This window comes from Centrocercus urophasianus, unplaced genomic scaffold (genome assembly GCF_019232065.1).
Source record: "Centrocercus urophasianus isolate 14NV4802_14NV808 unplaced genomic scaffold, USGS_Curo_1.0 seq_55, whole genome shotgun sequence".
Classification (NCBI taxonomy): domain Eukaryota; kingdom Metazoa; phylum Chordata; class Aves; order Galliformes; family Phasianidae; genus Centrocercus; species Centrocercus urophasianus.
In genome coordinates, this window is record NW_024885144.1 from 524,910 (window position 1) to 545,800 (window position 20,891).

The 20,891-nt window shown below is 60.1% G+C and overlaps 2 protein-coding genes across 6 annotated transcripts; both read right to left on the reverse strand.

Moving 5' to 3' along the window:
- Positions 1-1,779: 1,779 nt before the first annotated feature.
- RNF224 (ring finger protein 224) lies at positions 1,780-8,051 on the reverse strand. 4 transcript variants are annotated; one of them, XM_042835866.1, is made up of 3 exons: positions 7,965-8,051; positions 3,831-3,918; positions 1,780-2,924 (listed from the first exon to the last, which is right to left on the reverse strand). In XM_042835866.1, the coding sequence occupies exons 2-3, from the start codon at positions 3,860-3,862 to the stop codon at positions 2,417-2,419; spliced, it is 540 nt and encodes a 179-aa protein (XP_042691800.1). In that variant the 5' UTR covers positions 3,863-3,918; positions 7,965-8,051; the 3' UTR covers positions 1,780-2,416. The 4 variants fall into 4 exon arrangements, with proteins under 4 accessions (XP_042691800.1, XP_042691799.1, XP_042691801.1 ...); XM_042835865.1 differs by having other exon boundaries at positions 3,831-4,356; positions 7,965-8,050; XM_042835867.1 differs by lacking the exon at positions 3,831-3,918 and having other exon boundaries at positions 7,965-8,039.
- CYSRT1 (cysteine rich tail 1) lies at positions 7,962-9,666 on the reverse strand. Of its 2 annotated transcripts, none has more exons than XM_042835868.1 (2): positions 9,603-9,666; positions 7,962-9,227 (listed from the first exon to the last, which is right to left on the reverse strand). In XM_042835868.1, exon 2 carries the CDS (start codon positions 9,184-9,186, stop codon positions 8,803-8,805), a length of 384 nt encoding a protein of 127 aa, XP_042691802.1. In that variant the 5' UTR covers positions 9,187-9,227; positions 9,603-9,666; the 3' UTR covers positions 7,962-8,802. The 2 variants fall into 2 exon arrangements, with proteins under 2 accessions (XP_042691802.1, XP_042691803.1); XM_042835869.1 differs by lacking the exon at positions 9,603-9,666 and adding an exon at positions 9,387-9,405 and having other exon boundaries at positions 7,966-9,227.
- Positions 9,667-20,891: the final 11,225 nt, after the last annotated feature.

Consider the following 20,891-nt stretch of genomic DNA (forward strand, 5'->3'; position numbering starts at 1 on the left):
GCTTGTGTGCACTGCAGGCTGGGGAGGGGGAAAAAATGATCTTCTGGCCTGTGTCCTGCACACAGGATGCACAGAGGACCCAGAGCGAAGTACCCAGCAAGGATGGGACAAAGCATCAATCATGTCATCAGCAGAGGTCCTGCCAGGTATCCCCTGTGGGCAGCCCTTGGCTGGGATCTGTTTCCCTTGGCTGGGGACCGGCAGCCAGGGCAGGGTGAGGGGAGCTGGGATGTGACCTCCACTTGACACAAGGAAGGTGGCTGTGCCAGGCTGCTGCCACTTGGAACGTGTTCATCCTGGCCTTGGCATGGCAGTGCCAGCACCAGCAGGCTCAAAGTCTGCCCCCACCCTGTTTACATGTACTCTGGTTTCAAAGCCCCACAGCGGGTGCTGAAGGAGGGAGGTTCTAGCTCCCCATGCCTCAGTTCCCTGAGAAGACCTTGGGAACCAGGGGACCTCATACCACCCATCTCAGCAATGGATTGGAGGTGTCCTCATGGCTCCTTTGCCATTTGGGACCCAGGAGACCTCCTGCCACCCCTGCAGAACCTGCCACCCCTGCAGAACCTGCACCCCCAGCCAGATCTGGGATGTTCTCAGATCCGGGGCAGGAGCGGCAGGCAGACCGGTTTATTAATAGCCTCTAGAGGAGCTTTGATTTGTTTATCTACCCTGCAGCAAACTCAGTATGCTGCATTAATCCCCATCTGGAAATAATTCAGAGGAATCTTCCTACCCAGCCCAGCCCAGCCCTGGTAGGGCACAGCCACGCTCCACAGGGCCCTGCAGCACCCACTAATGTGCAGCACCCTGGGATGGATGCGGATTTGAGTTTTCAGGGACCCAGTGCACTCAGAGGTTCATTGCCCAATGCACCAAGGTGCAAAAATAATCAAGAAAAAGATTACAAGGTCATTTCCAGCAAAAGCTCAGGGAGCCCATTGAAGATGTGAAGCATCTCAGAGCTCTCACTCACTGCCACTCTGCAGCACACCTCAGTGACAAGTGGCAAGATGCATCTCCACCAGTGGGCCTGGCACCCCAGCAGTGTCACCACCATCCCCTCACTATCCCTGGAAGTCCTCTGCTGGGCACCCTGTTCCCAACACCAACAACAGTATGGCCCTTTGGGTCCCTTTCACTCATCCCTTCTCTGGACAGGGAGCACAGCATCTGCAAGTCCCCATCCTCAGCTAGGGCTGCACACCACAGCAATGCCACCTTTGGAGATTTTGGGCTCCTAAGCCCAGCCCCATGGCCAGCTCTGAGCATCCCTGCTCTACAGCAGTAGCACTAGGGCTGTGCTGGTTGGCAGTGGTCCTGAAGGCACTGCACAAGGGGATTGAAATGGGGTGCCCAGACAACAGGCCAAAACCATTCCCAAAATGAAGCGATGGAGATGCAGGTGCCTGGACTCTGCTATACACAGCTCGGGGCTCCGACTCTTCTATGATAGGTGACACCAAGTGGCAGAACTGTGAATGTGCTGCGCACACCGTGGCTGCCGCGCCAAGTGAGGGCACTGGGATCTTGCAGCTGCAGTCCTGGCACCTGGCGCAGGGCAGAGCTGAGGTGGCACCGTGGTGCCCAGCAATGGGATGCTGCAAGAACTCATCAGCCACATGGAAATGGACTCAGAGTCCACCCAGCCCTCCCCAGGAGCTGCATTAACATCACCCTGGTGCACCCCAGACCTCCACATTTGGCACCTGCTAAGCCCACATTGTGCTAGAGCACAGCAGCTGGAGGCAAGATCAATCCAAAGAGCCCCAGTGACAATGTCATCCTCAATTTGCACTGTCCAGCTGCCCCAGTGCCCCATATTTCTCACGCAAATGACAAACAAAGCAAGCAAAGAAAAGCAATTGGGCAAAGCAGGTCCCTGCTTCCTGCTCTGGGTGCAAGACTTGCCCCGAGTTAGCATGAGGATGAACAACAAATGCAACATGTGCAGCTTATGAGATGTTTAATGGATGTGGGACCTCCAGGCTGTGGCACACTCCCTGAAGCATCTGAGTCAGTGTGCTGTGCCAGGCTCCCATGCCACCTGTCCTGGTGAAGGTGCCCCCACTGCAGAGCTGCATTCATGGAGAAGCTGTGCTGTTAGGTCCTGAGAGCATCTGTGATGGCTGGAGCAGGTTTGGAGCTGCCGGAGGGGTCAGTCGGCAGGGTGAAGGATGGGAGCACTCTCATCCCCCTTGTTGCAGCCCAAATCCCAGCAGAATGGGAAAAAGCCCATGGACAAGCTGGAGCCCTTCCTAGACTACCAGAACAACCCCACCACTGCTATCCACAATGACTCTGGGGTGTGGCGTGGAGATTCCCAAAATGTGACCCAGGCAGCACCCCAAGAGCTCAGCTTGGAGGCACAGAATGCTTCAGTCCACCAAACCCTGCTGTCCTCATGTCCCCACATTCAGATCTCAAAAGCTGCCGTCACCCCACAGCAGATGCACGGCCGGCAGCAGCCACGGTTCGGGAACGGTGCCCGGGGCACGGCGTCCTGGCACAGCCCCAGCGGCTGCTGCGTGACTGGCGGCTCCTTGCACAAGTCCTTGGTGGCCACATCCTGCAGGGAGCGTGGGGCCACCCGGGGATGCTCCTTGTCAGCCTTGACGAGGAGAAAAGTGGCCAGGTCGAGGTCGAGCATGGTGACACCGCCGCGCGGTGTGGGCGTATTTTGGCGGCACTGTGGGCAGGGGATCCAGCGCTGCTCGTTGGCAACGGCGTCCAGGCGCTTGAGGCAGGTCTGGCAGAAGGTATGGCCGCAGTAGAGCCGGCGAGGCAGTCGGCCACACAGGTCATATGAGGAGTAGCAGATGATGCACTCAAGCTTCTGGCTGCCCCGGCTTGGGGTGCGCGTGTGTGCCTCGGCACGTGGCCCCGTGTCCTCTGCACAGGGGCTGCTACCAGCCTGGGACATGCTGGAGAGGAGGGTGGGAGGGAGGAGGGAAGAAAATGTGTCAGTGCTAAAGCTGGGGAAAGGACATCAGCTTGTAGCCGAAGTGCAGGAAGCAGCTCCATGCAGCTGGAGTGGCTGTGGGTTCCTGGGGCTACTGGGGACCCTGCCCTATGGTGGGCTCTGGGGTGCCCTCATCCATGGGGCTGTGCTATCCATGTGTCACCTTGTGTCCCCACCGTGAGCTGTGCTGAATGCCCCTTTCCTCCCAAAAGATTTGGGGGTGGCCAGATCCCAGTTGCCTTCCTGGGGCTATGGGTCAGTGGGCACCATCGGGTGGGGAGGAGCTGGGAGCTGTGCACAGAGGGCCAGGCCATGCCACAGCCCTGCTCCATGCCAGCCCTGGAGCACTGTGCTGTGGATGCCAGCAGCAGGGAACATGCAGGTTGGTGGGGGGGAACTGGGGTGGGTTCAGCATCATCTCAACACATTTGCAACCCTCTCCCAGAGACCACCAGGACCCCACTTCCTCTCCAAAAGGCATTTTGGTCCACGTGGGTACCCCTTCTTCCCCCTTTCCTGTCCCCCATCCCTACCTGAATGCTCTCCTCCCCAAGTCCTCAGGGGAAGCGGCAGAGGGGCTGCACCACCCTGGGGGGCTGTGTCAGTCCTGGGAGCAGCATTGGGTCTGGCGACTGCCCGGCTGCGTAATGTGAAGGGGCTCGCCTTTCAGGAGCAGATGAGTATCAGATCTGCTGCTGGAAGCCAAGCCTGGGAGATTGGATTACGAGCACCCAGATAACAAAGCCCTCTGAAATCGAAGCCCTCTCTCTGCTCCTGGGAGCATTCGTTAGCCACCTGTTCTGTCTCCTTGGCAGGAGAAACTGTCCCTGTGAGACCAGGCTGAAACACTGGAGGACACAGGCTGTACCTGGGCAGCAGCAAAGTCTTCTCCATCTTCATCCAGGCACCTCTGGGCAGATGTCGGCCAGCAGAAGTCCCATCGTTCTGTGGATGCTCTGGGACATGCATGGGACAGATGTCACCAAAAGGTGAGGACAACAAGGGCTGGGCTTGGGGAGCTTGGGCTGCTACAGAGACACCACAGCTTCTGCCTGGCACGTGGGTTCCATGTGCAGGGAAATACAGGGAGACAGAGTCCCTGCACAGTGCTCTTCTGGAATCGATGCTCATTGCCAGACTTGGGGGGCAGAGCCTGGACCCTCGGGAGCCCCTGTCAGGTCCGTGCTGGTGCCTGGCCCGGGGGGTAGTGGCAGCCTGGGGCGAGTAGCAGCGTCACAGCCGTGCAGGGAGAGCAGAGGACTTGGAAAGACAAATCCAGGATCCCGGAAGAGCACAGCCAGGAGCCCTCAGCACTTCTACCTGCGGGCAGGAGAGGGCAGCAGGCAGCAATACAGGCAGGAGCGGGTTCCCAATCTGTTCCCACGAAGCCAGAACTGGAAGAGCCGGAGGGGGTGAGGGGGGAGTGAGCTGGAGTCCGAGACCCCCGTGCTCGGGAGCAGAACAGCACCGCAGCTTTGGGGTCGAAGCAGCTGTATCCTGACATGTCCTCGGCAACACAGACCGGGTGGGATCCCACTGCCGGGACCGCGTTGGGGGTAGCATCCCCATGCTGGCAGCCAGGGCAGCGCTGGGAATACCGATGGGCACTGGGTGCTCCATTCAATAACCATCTGCTCGGGGATGGCTGGGCACCCGGCAGCCTGGGGATGTCCTGCATGTCCCAAAGCTGGCAAGGAGAGCAGGCTTAGGGGGATCCCATCAATAAGTGCCTGCACAGAGGGGCTGTGGGGTCTCTGAAGCCACTCGGTCCTGGTCACCCTGTGCTGGAGCAGGGATAGGACCAGGTGGACACTGAGCTGCCTCCAGCCTCAGCCCTGCTGTGATTCCTGCAGGCTGGGACACATGGGACCTGTGGTCAGGGCTGGGATGGGGCAGGGAGACCCCTGGGTGGCATGGGTACACTGAGGGACACGCTGCCTGAAACCAGCTCAGCTCTGCGTGCCCTGCAGAGACACCCAAACCTGGGCGCGGGGCAATCAGCAGCAGCCAGTGGGTGGGAAAGGTGTTAATCTGTTCCCAGCACTCAGCTGCAAACGGTCCCAGGAGCCGTGGGGACCTTTGGCACTGCAGAACAGGGAGAGGCCCCAACTGCAGAGTACAAAGGTCTGCTACAGATGAGCCGGGGCTGCGCATCACCACCCACACCGCACCCACATGGGACAGCAGCACCCTCCCCACACCCAGCACTCTGCCAACACCCCACCTCTATAGAGAATTGCCCCTATACCAACACCCCACCTCTATAGAGAATTGCCCCTATACCAACACACACAGCACAAGAAAGAAGTAGGAGGAGTTGGGAACCGTGGTACAGTTGGAAAACTGTGACCTTATTGCTGTCGTGGAAACATGGTGGGATGGTTCACGTAACTGGAATGCCACCGTTGAGAGCTATAAGCTTTTGTAAAGGGATAGGCGAGGTAGGAGAGGTGGGGGAGTTACCCTCTGTGTTAAAAAATGGGTAGACCATGAGGAGCTGCCTCTGAGAAACAGTTGGGAACAGGTGGAGAGCCTGTGGGTTAAGATTTGAGATCAGATGAGTAGAGGACAGCTGGTGGTCAGGGCCTGCTGCAGGCTGCCTGATCACAGGGAACTGATTGCCTAAACCTTCTTGCTTCAGCTGCAAGAAGCGTCATGCTCACAGGCTCTCATCCTGGTGGGGGATTTCAACCACATGGATCTCTGATGGGAAAACAACACAGCAAGCTGTAAGCAATCCAGGAGACTCCTGAAATCCATTGATGATAACTTGGACAGATAGATCAGGGGCTGAACCTGGGGCTCACCAACATGGAGGAGAACATTAAAGATATGAAGATGGGAGGCAGCCTGGGCTGCAGTGAGCATGCCCTGGTTGAATTCATAGTCTTGAGGAATGTGGGCCTGGCAAAAAGTGGCGTCAGGACCCTGAAATTCAAGAGGGCCAACTTCAGGCTGTGTAAGGAGTTGTTGGATGAGATCTCCTGGGGAGACAAAGGAGTGGAGCAAAGCTGGATACTTTTCAAGGACGCCTGTCTGAGAGCACGATAGCTCTCCATCCCTCAGAATAAGAAAGCAGGCAGAGGAGGCATGGCATGGCCTGGCCAGGATGTGCTGGTCAGGCTGAGGGATAAGGGCACATACAGGCAGTGGAAGCAAGGATGTGTCACCAGGGCAGAATACAGGGATGCTGTCCAGACATGCAAAGATGGGATCAGGAATGCCAAGGTGCAGATGGACTTGCAACAAGAAGGGATTCTTCAGGTACAGAGGTCACAAGGGACAGACCAAAGAGCTCCTCTGCTAGATGGGAAAGTAGACTGGCTACAACAGACACGGAGGAGGCTGAGGCATCCAATGGGTTCTTTGCCTCAGTCTTCACTAGCAGCCAGGATTCTTGTATTTCTCTCATCCCTGAACATCACATCCCAGAACCTCTAGGTGGGATCTGGAGGAGCAAATTCCCCTGCACTGTAAGGGCAGAGCAAGTCCGAGGCTGACTCATGAGAATGAATGCATACAAGTCTATGGGGCTGCATGACATGCATCCCAGGGCTGATGTGGTTGCTGAGCCGCTCTCCATCATGTTAGAAAAGTCATGGCTGTCAGGTGAAGGGATTGTCCCCCCTCTGCTCTGCCCTCATGAGGGGGCATCTGAACGACTGCATCCAGTTCTGGGGCCCAGCACAGAAAAGACGTGGAGATTTTGGACTGGGTTGGACCCACAACCGAGGGGTTGTGGGTGTCCATTCTTGGATGGGGAAGGGGCCCCGAGCAGCCTGAGCTGGGCTTTATCTAGCAGTTAGAAACCCTTCCTGCCAAACTGTACCTGATGATCCTTGTGGTCCCTTCCAACCCAAGCCATTCCATGGTTCTATGATTCTTACAGAATTAATGATCCCATGAACACAGGCAGCACCCATCGCCCCCCCCCCCCCCGCCAGCATCACCCAAAGCCCCACGTGGCCATCCCAGTGCCCATCCCCAAGCCCTCCTCTGCCCACCTCTGCCTTCAGCTTAATCATTGCCCAGGGGCTGGCAGGCGGCGCCCTGCAGCCGTGTTTGTCATCTGCCCAAGGTTACACAGAGCGAAGGGCAGAGCTGACACACAGTGCTGCTGCAGGGAGATGGGCTCTGCCCCACGGCACATCCCCACACGTGTGTCACCATCATGCCACCACCTCCACGCTGCGGGTGGGCTCTGGGGTGGGGAAGGGCTGACAGCCAGGACAGGGAGCCCACAAAGCAAACACGGGTGGGTGGGTCAGTTTGTTTCTCTGTCAGCACTGCTTGTCTCCATGTCAGCACTGCCAGTGTCCAGACAAGAGCTCCTTGTGCAGGACGTGCGTGGAGCCACATCCCTGCCAGCATCGTCCTGTGAGAGGCAACACCCTCTGGCACCCATCAGCGTGGGATGTGGGCCAGGTGGAAGAGCCAAGCTGGCAGGGCCCCATCCCAAGCCTCAGCCTCTCTGGCCCCAGAGGTCTTGGGGTGATGGGAACAGAGGAGTAGTGGGAAACGAGGGGTGGTGGGAACCTGAGGGGTGTTGGGCTGCCAGTGCTGGTGGGCTTCTATAGGGGTGGTCGCCCACAGCGGTAGGCTTCCAGCACTGGTGGCCTCCCAGGAGTCGCAGCCAGCCCAGGCAGTGCCATGAAGGCCCTCATGCCCCAGCTGCCCCAGCCAGGACCCCAGCTCCTCCCCAACCCACCCAAAGCTGAGTTCTCTCTTTCTAAGGGCTGGGACGACACAAAGGGCTAGGTCAAGCACTTGGGCAGCATCCCCAGGCTGGCCACAGTGGGTTGTGCTGGAAGCACCCAGGTAGGGGGAGGCAGGAGGGGAGCTGGCAGCAGTGAGGTGAGGAGCTCAGCTAGCGGTGAAGGAGTTAAGCTTTGGGGAAGGGCGAGGACTGTGTGCCCCCCACACTGCACTACAGAGCCCAGCTGGAGAAGCAAGAAGTAACTTGAGGATCCCGGAAAAGCAAGGGCAGAGGGAAGAGGCGTACCTTGGCAGGGCAGGAGGTGGCTGTCATTTATTTGTGGCGCACTGAAGTCATCCGCTCACACCCGCGCTCTTTCCAGGCCCCTGCCCCATCCCCGCAGCCGCCACAAGTGCTTACGCAGCTGCCCCAGGACAAGGGCTGGTTTGTTCCCCAGTCCAGACCTGAATGCTGAGCTGCCCTGGCGTGCTGTAAGGAGGGCAGTGGGCCCCGCTCCCACTGCTCACAGTGCTCAGCAGTGGCAGAGGGCTGGGGATGGTGCACTGGCAGCTTCGTATGGCACAGCAAAGGGTCCTGGCACCCCAATACCTGCACTGTGCCAACACTGCTCCAGAGTGCTGCCAGCACTCGGCTCTGCTTTGTTTGTCTGTCTCTCCTGCCTCTTTTCCTCTGTCAGGCAAGTGGTGTGGCAAGGAGTGGTGGTACCTCCTGAGCTCATCACTGCAGCACTGCGGGACATTGCATGGGGACACTGCTGGGAGAGGGCAGGGCGTCCCCAGCCCAGGCAGGGATGCGTTCCTGACCACTCTGCACTGGTTCCCCAGACAGTGCACAGTGGGAAGCTCAGCTCAGCACCATCCCCAGTGTGAGCACTTTCTCAGTGGCATCTACATTGGCACACATTGTCCCCAGGGTTCCTTAGCCTCCGTTGGGTTAGCAGATCCATCCTTCTCCCCCATGCTCCATTCTGAGCTCTCAGGATGCTGCAGGTGTCCATCACTGGTGCATCTGGCTGCACAGCTCACGGGTGAAATCACCTCCCAGCAGCCAGAGCAGGCGATGGGGCAGCGAACCGGGGTGTCCAGACCAGGTGGCCACATCCCTGCACATCCCACCTGTCCTCTTAGGAGATGACGCAGCAGCACTTTCTGCAGCAGGGGAAGCACCTGCGGCAGCCGCTCCTCCTGCCATCTTCATGCCCTTGGCCCTTGGGTGGCTTGTCCAGGGTGACAGTGTAGAAGGAGTTGGGTGATTCCCCGTTGGGCATCTTCATGCTGGCATAGGGATTGAGAGGCCGGGACCAGGACTTCTCTGTGGAAACGGGCTGCTTGTCCCAGCTGCCTGCCTGCTCCTCTGTGCTGTGCACAGGCACGACGGTGGGGTTGGCAATGATGGTGGATGATGCAGGTTCATCCTCCAGGTAGCGAGCAATGAAGCTCTGCTGGAACTGGGACCGTGGGATGTTCACGCTGGCGTAGGGGTTCTCCAGGGTAACACCGCGATCCATGTCCCCGTCTGTGCCTGATGGCAGCGCTCAGTCCCCACCTCCTGCAAGACAGGGACCTCATGAAGCCAGGGCACGGGGCGGGTAGCTACCTGTGGGGACAGGGGGAGCAGAGCGCTCCCATGTCCCTGGCAACCCCACAGGAGCTCAACAACTGACCCGTTCGTGTGGCCCTCAGAGTGGGGCGACAGTGAAGGTGACACCTGAGCAGCCATGGGGGCAGGCAGAGTGCTGGGGCCAGGAAGGAGCAGGTGAGGCGGGAGCTTCGGGAGGGCGAGCCTGGGAGAAAGGGGGGAGTTAGGAGGGAGAGAGGACAGACGGAGGAAGAGAGGAGACAGGACGGGTGGGAAGAAAGGGAACAGGGCAGGGGGCCGGGGCGGGGAAGGCGGGGCTCGGGGCAGGGGGCTGCCGGTACTCACCGAGCCGCGCGGCTCCGGCCGGCTGCACGGCGGCTCTGCCCCGGGCTGCGCTTCCTCCTGCGGCGGCACAGCTCGGCCCGCCCCGGCCCGCCCCGCCCGGCCCCGGCAGCCGCGCTGGGCACTGGCACGGGCAGCGGGCGGCGGCACCGCGCACCGCACCCTCCGCACCTCGCAACCCTCCCTGCCACGCTCCTCCTGCCCCCAGTCCCCTGCGCACCGTTTCCCGCAGCCCGGAGGTCTCGAGCTCCTCCTGGCTGCGTCCCTCCTCAGTGCTGGATCCCCACTGAGCTCCACAACACTGTGCCGGTGAAAGTGGCACAAACCAAAGGGGCTGGACCAGAGCTGCCCGCTGTGGAGATGGGCAGTGGGAAGGGTACAGGCAGTTCTGCTGTGGGACCTTGGCTTCATACGAGCTGGAACCCACTGAACAGAGCCTTTTCCACAATGGATTTGAGAGGCTTAACCCTGTGCCTGCCCTCAGGGCATCTTTAGGGAGTGAATCACACAGGGAGGGTGGATGAGGGGCGCAGCTGGCATGAAGCTTGGGTCACTGGCTCTGGACCAGCAGTGCTGCAAAAGGAGATGCTGATTTCCAGCACCCTGTACCTGAGAGCAGGCAGGGATGTCACACAGGGACACTCCATGTGAGACCCAACTCCCAGTCCTGCACCAAGGTGAGGCTTCTCAGAAGATACCAACTGAAAACTCAGCCCCCAGGCCAAGGCCCATTGCCGTGGATCCTGCCACATTCCCAGAGCCACAAAGCCAGCGTCTCCTCTATCATCAGCTGCCAGGCCTTCCCCACCTTCCAGCCTCTGCCCCTGTGGAGCTGTGGGCTGCCGGCAGGGGCAGCCTTCCCATTTGGAAGCAAGGATGGAAGCACCCTAGATGGATCTGGGCCAGCACCTGCATGAGGACAAGTCGCATGGAAGTGGCACCACCACAGCCTCACTGCTACTCTCTGACCTCACAGGACACCCGTGTGTCCCCTGTGTGTCACCCGTGGGTCCAAAGTGGGCATTTTGCTTCAGGCTGTAGGACTTCGGGCTGTGTTCCTGTGCACCACATCCACATGTCAGGTGCTTGGGGACAGATCCCCGGGCATGGGCACAGCTCCTGTCCCACGCTGCCTGCAGCCACATGGTCTCTCCTGTGTCAGTGGCCAAACGCTGCCGGGCAGCACAGGGCTGCTGCGGATCCCCAGCTCCAGCCATGTCTCTGCCGTAGGATGATGCTGTGGTCAGCACAGACACCTCCAAAGTGCAGAGCCCCAGCGCCTTCCCACAAGCGGCTGAGTGCAGGATCCCATCCCACGGGGGAGCTGTCGGGATGCGGGAATGGGGCCGTGCACGTGGAGCTGGGGAGCAGCGTGGCTCCGAATCGCTGCTGACCCCTCCGGGACTCGAACTACGTTTCCCACAGCACTTTGCAAAACGAACTGCCCCCTCCTCCGGGTTCTGAGGGACAGGACTGCGTTTCCCAGCCGGCCACGCCGGGAGCGCCGTGCGTAGTGCGCGGAGATTCGCAGCGCCGGGTAAGTGGGGTTGGGGAGAGCCGGGAGAGATGGGACCGGATGCAGAGCTCGGGGTGGGCTTTGGGATAACTGCGAGGTCGGACCTCCCCAGGGCCGCCCGGCTCCGTGCCTCAGTTTCCCCCCAGCGCGGGGACCGGGAGGAGCGCTGCGGCACCACGGCACCCAGCGTTGGGTGGGAAGAACCCGCAGCTCCTGATGGCAACGCGGAGCTGTCTCCCCAAGGAAAGACTCCTGCATTTATTGAGATGTAGGCTTAAAAATCCACGACGCAGCGTCCTGCCTGCCGTCTCTCTGCCCCGCCGTGTCGCTGCTCGCACGGGCGGTGTCGCTGCGGGACCCGGCAGCAGCTGCCCTGCGCTCTGCCCCCGCGCCTCACGCACGGCCCCGCTCACGAGTGGGCTCCGCTTACCGACACCTGCGGGGATTGCCTGTCCCCTCCCGGGGGGGTCTCAAAAGCGAAGATCCCATCGCTAGCGCCTCGGAGAGCACTGCAGCCTCTGTGGTCAGCGGACAGCCTTCATCCGAATTCACCCCCATCCCCGCTGCCCCCCCGTGGCAGCTGGCAGCGCTGGGGGATGCTCTGGCCCAGCCCACGCTCTCCTGGATAATCTCGTTGCGCGCAGCCTCCGGCGCCGGCTCGGCTCTTTGCAGCCTCCGGAAGCCCTCTCAGCTCTGGCTGCTGCTCTCCTGCTCCAGAGCTGGTGGCCTGCTGCTTCCCAGCCTCCATTTACCAACGGGTGATCTGGTCTTGTGCCAGCTCTGTCTTTAATCCCTGCAAGGGTGCCCGACAAGATGAGGGCTTCAGGTTCCTGCAGCAAGTAGGGTGTGAGGCTGGGGCTGCTGTCCCCAGGAGGGATTGAGGTTCAGCAGCAGCTGCTTCCCAGCACCAAGAGCTTCCCCAAAACATCCTGTGCTTTGCCTATGTCACACCATCTCCAAAATCCATGCATGCTCCTGTGCATAGACACGTCCAGTTTAGCTCCAAGCTGAAATTTGGGTGCCCTGCAGGGAAAGGAACAGGAGCAGCTACAATCTCTTTAGTCTCTACAGAGTCTTTACCAAGTCAGCTTTCCTGCTTGAGAGTAGTTGGGCTGATGCCTGAAGCCAAAATGTCCCCAGCACTTGGTGAATTCGGGCTCACAGCAGCATGCCCTTCCTCCCCAGAGCTCACCAGCCCTGTGCCATTCCCAGGGAGCTTCGACCCAGATTCTCCCACGTTCTGAGAACCAAGGCTGGAGGGCACAGGGCTGGGTTCAGCAGGGAGGGCTGGGCTGGACAGGGCGGCTGGCAGAGCCAATGCTCCATACTGATGCATTTTATCTGAGATGCTTGTAGGGTGAAAAGCTCTCTTGAAGAGCTACAATGACCCACAGGGTGCTCTTCAGGCATTCAGCACTGAGTTCCAGTCACTGGTGAGGTAGCTGCTGCTGGTGCCTATGCCAGCTCCTCCTTGTTTTCAGCACAGGGAACATTATGGAGCCATGGGTTTGTCTCTGCCACCATAGCAGCCTGGTGTTTTGCTGGTGTTTGCCCATGGGACGTTTGTACTTCACCCTGCCTGGGCAGGCTGGGGGGTAAATGGGAGGAATTAGAATGATTTTGCTTTCTTCTGGCAGACGCTGAGAACCTGGCAGAGGAGGAGGTAGAGGTTGTGGCACGCTGAGAAGCACAGGGACATGCTGCTGGGAACAGAGCAGGGTGGCTGTGATGACCCTCTCCATCCTGGGGACAATGGTGTGAGCCCTCATCCCAAACATCTCAATGGCAGAGGGCACAAGCACAGGAGGGGTTCAGCAGATGGGCACCAGCGTGGGCATCCTGCCCTGACCCTGTGGGAAGCACATCACTCCTTTGGCTACCACGTCATTCCCCAGGAGGGCAATTCAGAGCAGCAGAAAGCCTGGATCTGCCCTTGGCAGCATCCAAAAGCGTCGCCCCTCCTCCTGTCCCCAGAACCGGCCCATCCTGTGGCAGCCACATGACAAAATCCTTCAGTGCCTGTCTGTCCAGCACTGTGCAAGGGACAGACAGTGCCAGCTGAGAGCTGCAGCCACGCACCTGGTGCTTGCTTTGCACATATGGAAATTATGGGCAGGATATGGCTCCGGCCTGAGCGCCGAGCAGCGGACCCAGCTGTGGTTTGGGACTGCTGTGATTTGGGACCAGCCGGGCTGCAGCCGATGGTTGCTTAGGAACTGCACACTCACAGCAAGCAAACGGCCGAGAAATAAGGCATGTGATCACTGCAGAACTGCCTCGTTTTCTGCAGTTGTCGGCAGAAAAAAAATGCAACTGAAAGGCAGGAGCCACCCGAGGTGTGTGGCATTCTGGGCGAGGTGCAGGAGGGGAGGCTTCCGTGGTCACGGCACGAGTGCTGTCTCTGTGCATCCATTCTCCAATGGACAAGAGGGAGAAGAAGCCCCACTGGCGGAGGCAGCATGCAGAAATGTGGGACTGCACGAAATGGGAAGCTCGAAGGGGCAGACCCCTGGAAGGCACTGGCACTGTGCTCCCAGCAGGTCCCAATGTCCCCAGAGCAGGCAGCCCTCCACAGGTCTGCGGTGCAGTGAATGCTGCAGGGACAGATCTGAGCACAGCAGTGAGACAAGCAGTACATGACCCTGGGGACAGCTGCCCACCCTGAGGCAGCCCCACTGGTTGCAGGATGCTGCTTATTGCGTGCCAGCCCTCACACTGCTACTCTGCATATGTCATTTTATGATGTCCAGGACAGGAGGAAAGTGCTGGGCTCAACAGCTTCCAAAATATACTCCAGTCTTCATGGCAGGGCCATGGCACCCATCGCACGGCCCATCATGACCAACTCAGAGCTTTTTGGTGGTTTTTTTTGACAAACACCAGAACCTACAATGATCTCACAGGACACCTCACCCCACTCGAGCTCTGAGGACCCTCACAATCCCTCTGTTAACCACTGAACACCACAGACAGTCCCACCACAGGGTATCCTTCCGCCGGGGGCCGCACTCCTGTCCCAGGGCTCTCACAGCCACCAGACCTGCACCACACTTTGGACTGGCATCGCATGGGTCAGCCCCCCCCTGGCCGGCTGCCGGGTGTCCCCACGCAGGAACCAGGCCAGCAGCTGCTTTTCTTATCGCCGCCTGCACCCGTGTGCTGTCCCTCTCCCCTGCGGCTTGCAGCCCAGCTCACGTGGGGGCTTGGCAGCAGCACAGGGAAGCTTGCATTGTGGCTGCCCACTGTGGCCGGGCTGTGGGAGAAAGCAAGGATTTCCTGGCCTGGAGCAAGTCCTTCCCGTCTCCTCCCTGCAGTCCAGTGCTGGGGCTGGGAACCTGCCCAGGAGGCAGCGAGTGGAGCTGAGGTGCTTTGATCGGCATCGCACTCCAGCACCCACACGGTGCCCCAGCAGCTCATTCCAGGCACAAAATGCCTAACTGGGGGACCGTGGGGATGGGGCTGCTGCGGGGTGGCCTCACAGCATTGCACTGTTGGGAAAAGCCCTCTTGAGGAAGTGACCCAGGGTGGGATTTGTGTCCCTGGGCTGCTGCTGCCATCCCTCGCTCTGAGCTGGGGGCAGCCCGGAACGCAGCCAAGGGGAAGCATTTGTGCACTGGAAAATGGCCCCAAGAGCCCCAGCTGGGGACACCTGGCCCAGCAGCTCACGTGCACAGGCACGGGCCTCCTGCTTCAAATATCAGTGCTCCTCTGAGCTGAGAAATCGCTTCCTGCAGACGGAGGGGCAGGGCGTGCTGCTGGCAGCGGCGCTGACGCACAGCCATGCTCAACCACTTTTGGTTTCACTGTGAGCAGCTGTGTGCAGCGACGCTGTGACCTCGTGGTTCAGCTGTGCCACAGCCACACAGAGATGTCACATCAGCTGCAATGAGGGACGTTTTTAGGCTGTTTCCTGTTATTTTTTCCATGATGGGGAATTCCATGTACAGGGGATGGCCTCAGTGGGAATGGTTGTCACCTTTGCGCTGACCCGGTGCCTCTTAGAACTTTGCCATTGCCCCACCAGTCCCCATGCTGGGGACAGCATGGGCACCACGTCCCCAGCAAAGAGCTGGGCTGGAGCAGGGCCACTGTACCCACGGGAAGCTTTAGGCCCGCTCAGCACCCAGCTCCCAGCCAAGCCCTTGGCTCCGGCTCGCTCTCAGCAGAGCTCTGCTTTCTGTCCTGCCACCCGCTTGTCCTTGCTCGGCTCAAACAGTCCCCGTTTGTTTGGCTCTCACTGCCGGCTGGAGCTGGGGCCGCGTGCCGGGGCCGCCTATGCACAAGGGCCCCTTGTTTGCTGCCGCTCACCGCGCTCACCGGCCTTCCTCCTGCTCGCTCACCCCTTGCCTGCTGTAGCAATTATCCCAATTAGCCATGCCCCTCCCTGCTGCGGGCTGCGCCACAGACCCCCATCCTTCCCTCTCCGTGGTGGTGGCATCAGCACTGCTCCATGCGTGGGGACACCCGATGGGCCACCGCCATGGGGACGTGGGCACCTGGGATGGAGCTGCTTGCTTGGAGTGGGCTATTGCCAAATTCTGGTGTCTGGAGGCTGTGGCTCCCTGTATGCCCTAGTCTGAGGATGAGCATGGCACTGCCTGGTCCTGCAGCTGCCAGCCCTGCAGCGTTGGCTGCCCCACATTGCACGGGTTTCCATCCTGTCCCAACCTCAGGGTCAGGCAGTGTGGGCGCAGCCCGATGCCTTCCTCTGCACCACACACCACAGCCGGCACCTTCCTCCCATAGCTGCTGGCCTCACAACACCCAGGGCAGGCGCATGAAATTTCCACTCACCGACGCAGGCTGGGGTTGTGGCTTCCCCCAGCCATTCCCATGCATCAAGGCCATCTTCCCCTCCTTAGCCCTGGGGTGGTGCTGGGGGTCCTTAAGCAGGAGCACCCCCAGACAGGGCAGGGCACGGCAGAGCATTTATTTCTGCACCCTGGCAATGTGCATCCCCTATGCATCTGGGCAGACAAACCTCACATTCTCTGCCCATGAGCTCTAGGGTGAGCAGAGCCCCACTGCACGGTGGCAGCGTGGGGGCGAGACCCCCCCAGCAGAACCACACAGCGGTCATGCCAGGACACAGCATTGCAGTGCAGGCATCAGGAGGCAGTGCAGTGCTGCTGGGATGGCTCAGAGCACCCCATCTCGTGCTGACAGCAGCGCTGAGCTCCCAGGGTTGGAGCTTGGCATCTCGAGTCAGCCTGTCTGCTCCCATTTGTGTCTGCTGTGTTTGTGAGCACTGGGCTCATGCAGCCTAGCTGCCTCGTGTTGCTGCAGCCTCCTGCACCACTCAGGGTCCTCCCATGACCCCATCACACATCGGCAAAGCCCTGTTCTGCACTTGCCCTCGGGTGTGCACCCAGAGCAGCACTTTCATCCTTGTCAACAGGACTCATCCTCATAGGACTCCTCATCCTCGTCCAGGAATGCTGCAGAGCATCCTGCAGGCTGTGTGGTGCCTGGAGCTCTGCACAGCTTCCTGCACCCCCCAGATCCATGCATGCCTCTGACATGTAGTGTCAACTCACAATGGTGCAAGTCTGTGCACAGCGCTGCCCTTGGTGGCTCCCCCAGCAGCCAAGTCCCCTTCCAGACTGCAGCTCTCTCTTCCAGCTTTCACTTGGAGCTGGCCCTGGGATAACAGCTCTGTTCCCTGCACCCTGTGGAAGCACCTAGAGGATGGAAGAAATCAATAAAAGGAAGGAGGCAGTGGAAACCAAGGCCAGGTGATGCCCATCAGCCCTGGAAACCACCTTGTTACTAGAGCACCCCACAGCCATCACTGCCATGCAGGAGGAAGCCCCCTCCTGTGGGAGTCGGGTACTGCCCATTGTGCTGCCGGGGAATTCCCAGCTCCTCAGGCCCCGGCCTGTCCCAGCTCTGCACATCACTGCACTTTTCCTGTGCTGAGCCCTGTGCTGCAGCTCTGTGTGCTGCACGCTGTGCTCAGCCCTGCTCAAACCACAGCAAAGGCACAGGCACCTGGGGCCCCATGCTCCCCTATAGCCGCAGAGCCGAGCGGGCTGCTGCACACCCACACTGCTCCCACAGGTAAAGCAAAAGCCTCGGGTTCAGCTTCACCCCCAAGTGAGCTGGAAATGCAATGCAGTGCTGTGTGTGCAGGTGCCAGCTGCCCAAGCTGGGCTGGCACAATAGCAGGAGATCTGGGGCTGTGCCCACACCCTGCTGGGGACCCAAGCAAAGCAAAGCTGGGGACAGCAGAGTCACAGCTGCGATGACACAGTGCATCCCTCCCATACAGCAGTCCAGGCACCAGGGCTGCTACACTGACTCCCAGCAGAAGAGCTGGAAAAACCATAGCACCGCTCCTGAGCCCCAGATGGCTGCGCACACCCGGTCTGCAAGCAGGGAGCTGGGGGGTCACGGTCACCACGGCCAGGAGGGAGGTGATGGCAGTCAGACCCCCCTGCCTCAGTTTCCCTTCATCATGTTCATCTGTCCCATCCTGCCATGGAGCACTGGGAGGCATGGGGGCACTGGGAGGCGTGGTGGATGTGCAGCACCAACGATGTGATTCAAGCATAAAGATAATGCTCATCACTCCTGGGATCTTGGTGGGGCTTTTGGAACCCACAGAGACTGTGTGTGCAGACTTCAGCGTCCCTGCAGCCCCCGGGTGCATGGCAACACAGGGAAGAGCCACGGACATTATGGGAACTTTGCAGATATTCTGAGCACCTCATTTCTCATGTTGGGGGTTGTGTACAGGGTTGGAAGCCCACAAAGAACCACTTCCAACCCCCCTGCAGATGCATTCAAACAGTGCACAAATGGTCGGGGCCTGATGGCCCCCAGCCCACGCACTGCTGCTGCTGCAAAGAGCAACCAGGGCAGAAATAGCAGCTCACAGCAAGAATTCCACCGCCTCCTTGGCCAATGTTCCAACAGCATTCCTTCTTCAGAGCTGTGTTGGCTCACCCTGGACAAGCACCCGTCTGTGGGAGCCCAGCCCTGACCCTGCACTGCATGGGGCTCACCCTGTGCCATTGCAGCAGCGCCACTTCAGCTGGGTGCAGTTGGGGTCCTATCCTGACCCCACTGTTGCTCAAGACTACGCAGAAGGAAAGAGACAACCAGGTACCTGATAGGGCCCAGCTGAGCACAGCTGCTCTCTGCAAAGCTGGAAGTGAGCTCATTTTTTGGTGCATTATCAGCGTGCTGAGTGATTCACCTGTACACAACCTGGTCATTGCAAGGAGCTGGCTGCATTTTGGAATGAGCTGTTGATGTGTACAAGGCCCAGACAAACAAACTTGGTAAGAAGAGTGGCAGGCAACAAATAGACAGGACATGAATCATCAGCAGGGCAGGTATGCAGGTGGCTGTGGGGACACGATGGAGCACAGCGTGTGCCGGGAGCTCAGTGCTGGGGCAGTGTGCAGCACCGGGGCTGTTGGCACTTGTCCCGTTGGATGAGCAACAACCCTGTTGGAGCAGATCGCTGAACACACTGTTAATCCAGATGTGCAATAAAGTGCTGAGTGTGTGACTGGATCGAGCAGTTGTGGGGTGATGGGGCTGACAGGGAAGAAATGTAAGGTCAGGTTATCTTATGGCATAACCGTGTGTATCTGTGTGGTTGCACCACTGGTGCTACAACTTGCACTACTTCTGTAGCATCAAGGTTTGGAAATGATGGATGTATGACACTGGGAAGCAACGGGCACCTTGGCACCAACACACTTTTATTCAGCAGGAAGTATCCCTGATAGCATTTGTGATTGTTTTTAAATAGAGCTGTTGCTTAACTTGCCAAATAGCAGTGTAATAACGCCGCGTGGCTGGGTCAGCACAGGGATGCCACAGGAATTAATAACAGAAAATGGCTCACACTCACTCACTTCCTGCAATTTCCTTTGCTCTGTGAGTTCAGGCAGAACACATCGGTTCTTGCTATCTGCATCCAAAAGTGCCAGTGGGAAACCAGGCAAAAAATGACATGGAGGACAGGGAAGATCAAAGGGAATCCCTGTTTTGCACCGTGAAGATGTGGGACAGCAGCAGCCCCATGCCACATGGGGGTGGTGATCAAAGAGTGGCACTCGAAGGGACAGCAGCAGCAGGGGGACAAAGCTGAAAATGCATAGGCTCTGTACATGTGAAAGCAGCAGTGTGAAGCAAGGTGCCCATTTCTGGTCCCAGCGCAGCCCCAGACTCCACAGCTCAGGGATTTCATTGTGGTGAGTGCTCAGCGGGGTCCTGGTACAGAGATCCCTGGCTGGAAATGGGCACTGCAACTAGGGAGGAGAAGGAGCTCAGAACCAGACGAAATCCTGAGGCCAGCTGGCCAGAAGGAAAAGGCAGAGAGCAAGAGGGTGCCAAAGGTCTGCCCAGCAGTACCCAAAGGAGCACAGTGAGCACCCTGCTCCAAACTGAGGGAGCAGCCCTGCACGCCGCACTCCTGATGCTGAGTTGGGTGCCCAGAGCCGCACACCATGCCGAGCCCAGCAATGCCCACCTTTAAAGCCATGGCACAGCAAGAGCTCCCAGGAAGCGGGATGATACTCAGCGGGGCTTGGACCTCAGGTGCGTGTGGGGGTTCATCTGCAGAGCTGGGCAGCAGGTCTGGCAACGGAGCCGTGGGCTGCAGGTGGCCTGCGTGGGGCTGGCCCAGCAGCAGGGCCAGGGGGCAGCGTGCCATCGGCTCAGGACATTGCTCAGCCCGAATCCCGCGTGGCACGCAGCGACATCCCCGTGGGCTGCCTCCCTAACCGCCCCAGCAGAACTGCCCCCACCAGCAGCGCAATGCTGAGTCACCGCGCCCCCCCTCCCCCCCTCCCCACGCCGTAGCTGGGGGCGACACGGAGCGGGCGGACCCCCCGGGGGGCAGCGTGTTGGGGAGAGGGAGGGCAGGAAGGAAGCGGGGCCGAGCCCTGGGGGGGGCGGCGGCGTGCGGAGGGGGCGGGCGCGGGGCGGAGGGCGATGCGGCCGCGGGCCCCGCGCTGCCGCTGCTGAGCGAGAGAAATGTGAGCCGGCTGCACCACTGCAGCGGCACTGCGGGCGCCGGGAGCGCGCAAGGGAGCGCGGCCGCGCCGCCGGCAGCGCTGAGCCCCGCGGGACGGCGGGGAGGGAACCGGCACCGCGCGGAGCCGCTCGCCTGCACCTGCCGAACCCAGCCGAGCCCCCCCTCAGCCCGGCGGCCGCTTGCATCAGCCCTCGGCGGGGCACGGCGCGGCGGCCGGGGGGGCGGCGGGACCGAGGACGGGGGCTGCCCGGCTGCGGGGCTCTGCGGTGCCCCCAGGGCCTTTGTCCGAAGGATCGTCTCTCCCACCAACGTCGGGAGCGGGGAAGCGGCCGGAGGCTGCCGCCGGGCCGTGGGAAGCGGGAGGGAGGCGGCGCGGAACCGGCAGCATCCCCGCGGAACCGAAGCCGGAGCCGCATCCCCGCGCCTTTCAGATAACCTTTAGCAGCACCGAGCGGGGCCAGAACGAGGCGCAGGGCCGCACCGGGACCCTGCGTCCGGAGCACCGTCCGCAGAGCCGCAGCCCCGCAGGTAAGGACGGTCGCGGGCCGGGAGCATCACCCTGCGGGCGCGCAGGCGCGCGTGTATGCCGGGGCACATGTATGTGCATGTATGTACGTGTACATGTATGTATGTGCACGTGTGTACGCGTGTATGTGCACATGTGTGCGTGCACAGCTGGGCTGCGGCTGTGGCTGCGGCTTTGCGGGGCTTTGCGCTGGGAGCGGAGCGCAGGAGCCGGGTGTGCGGAGTGCCGGGGAGGACTGGGGGGGGGGGGGGGGGG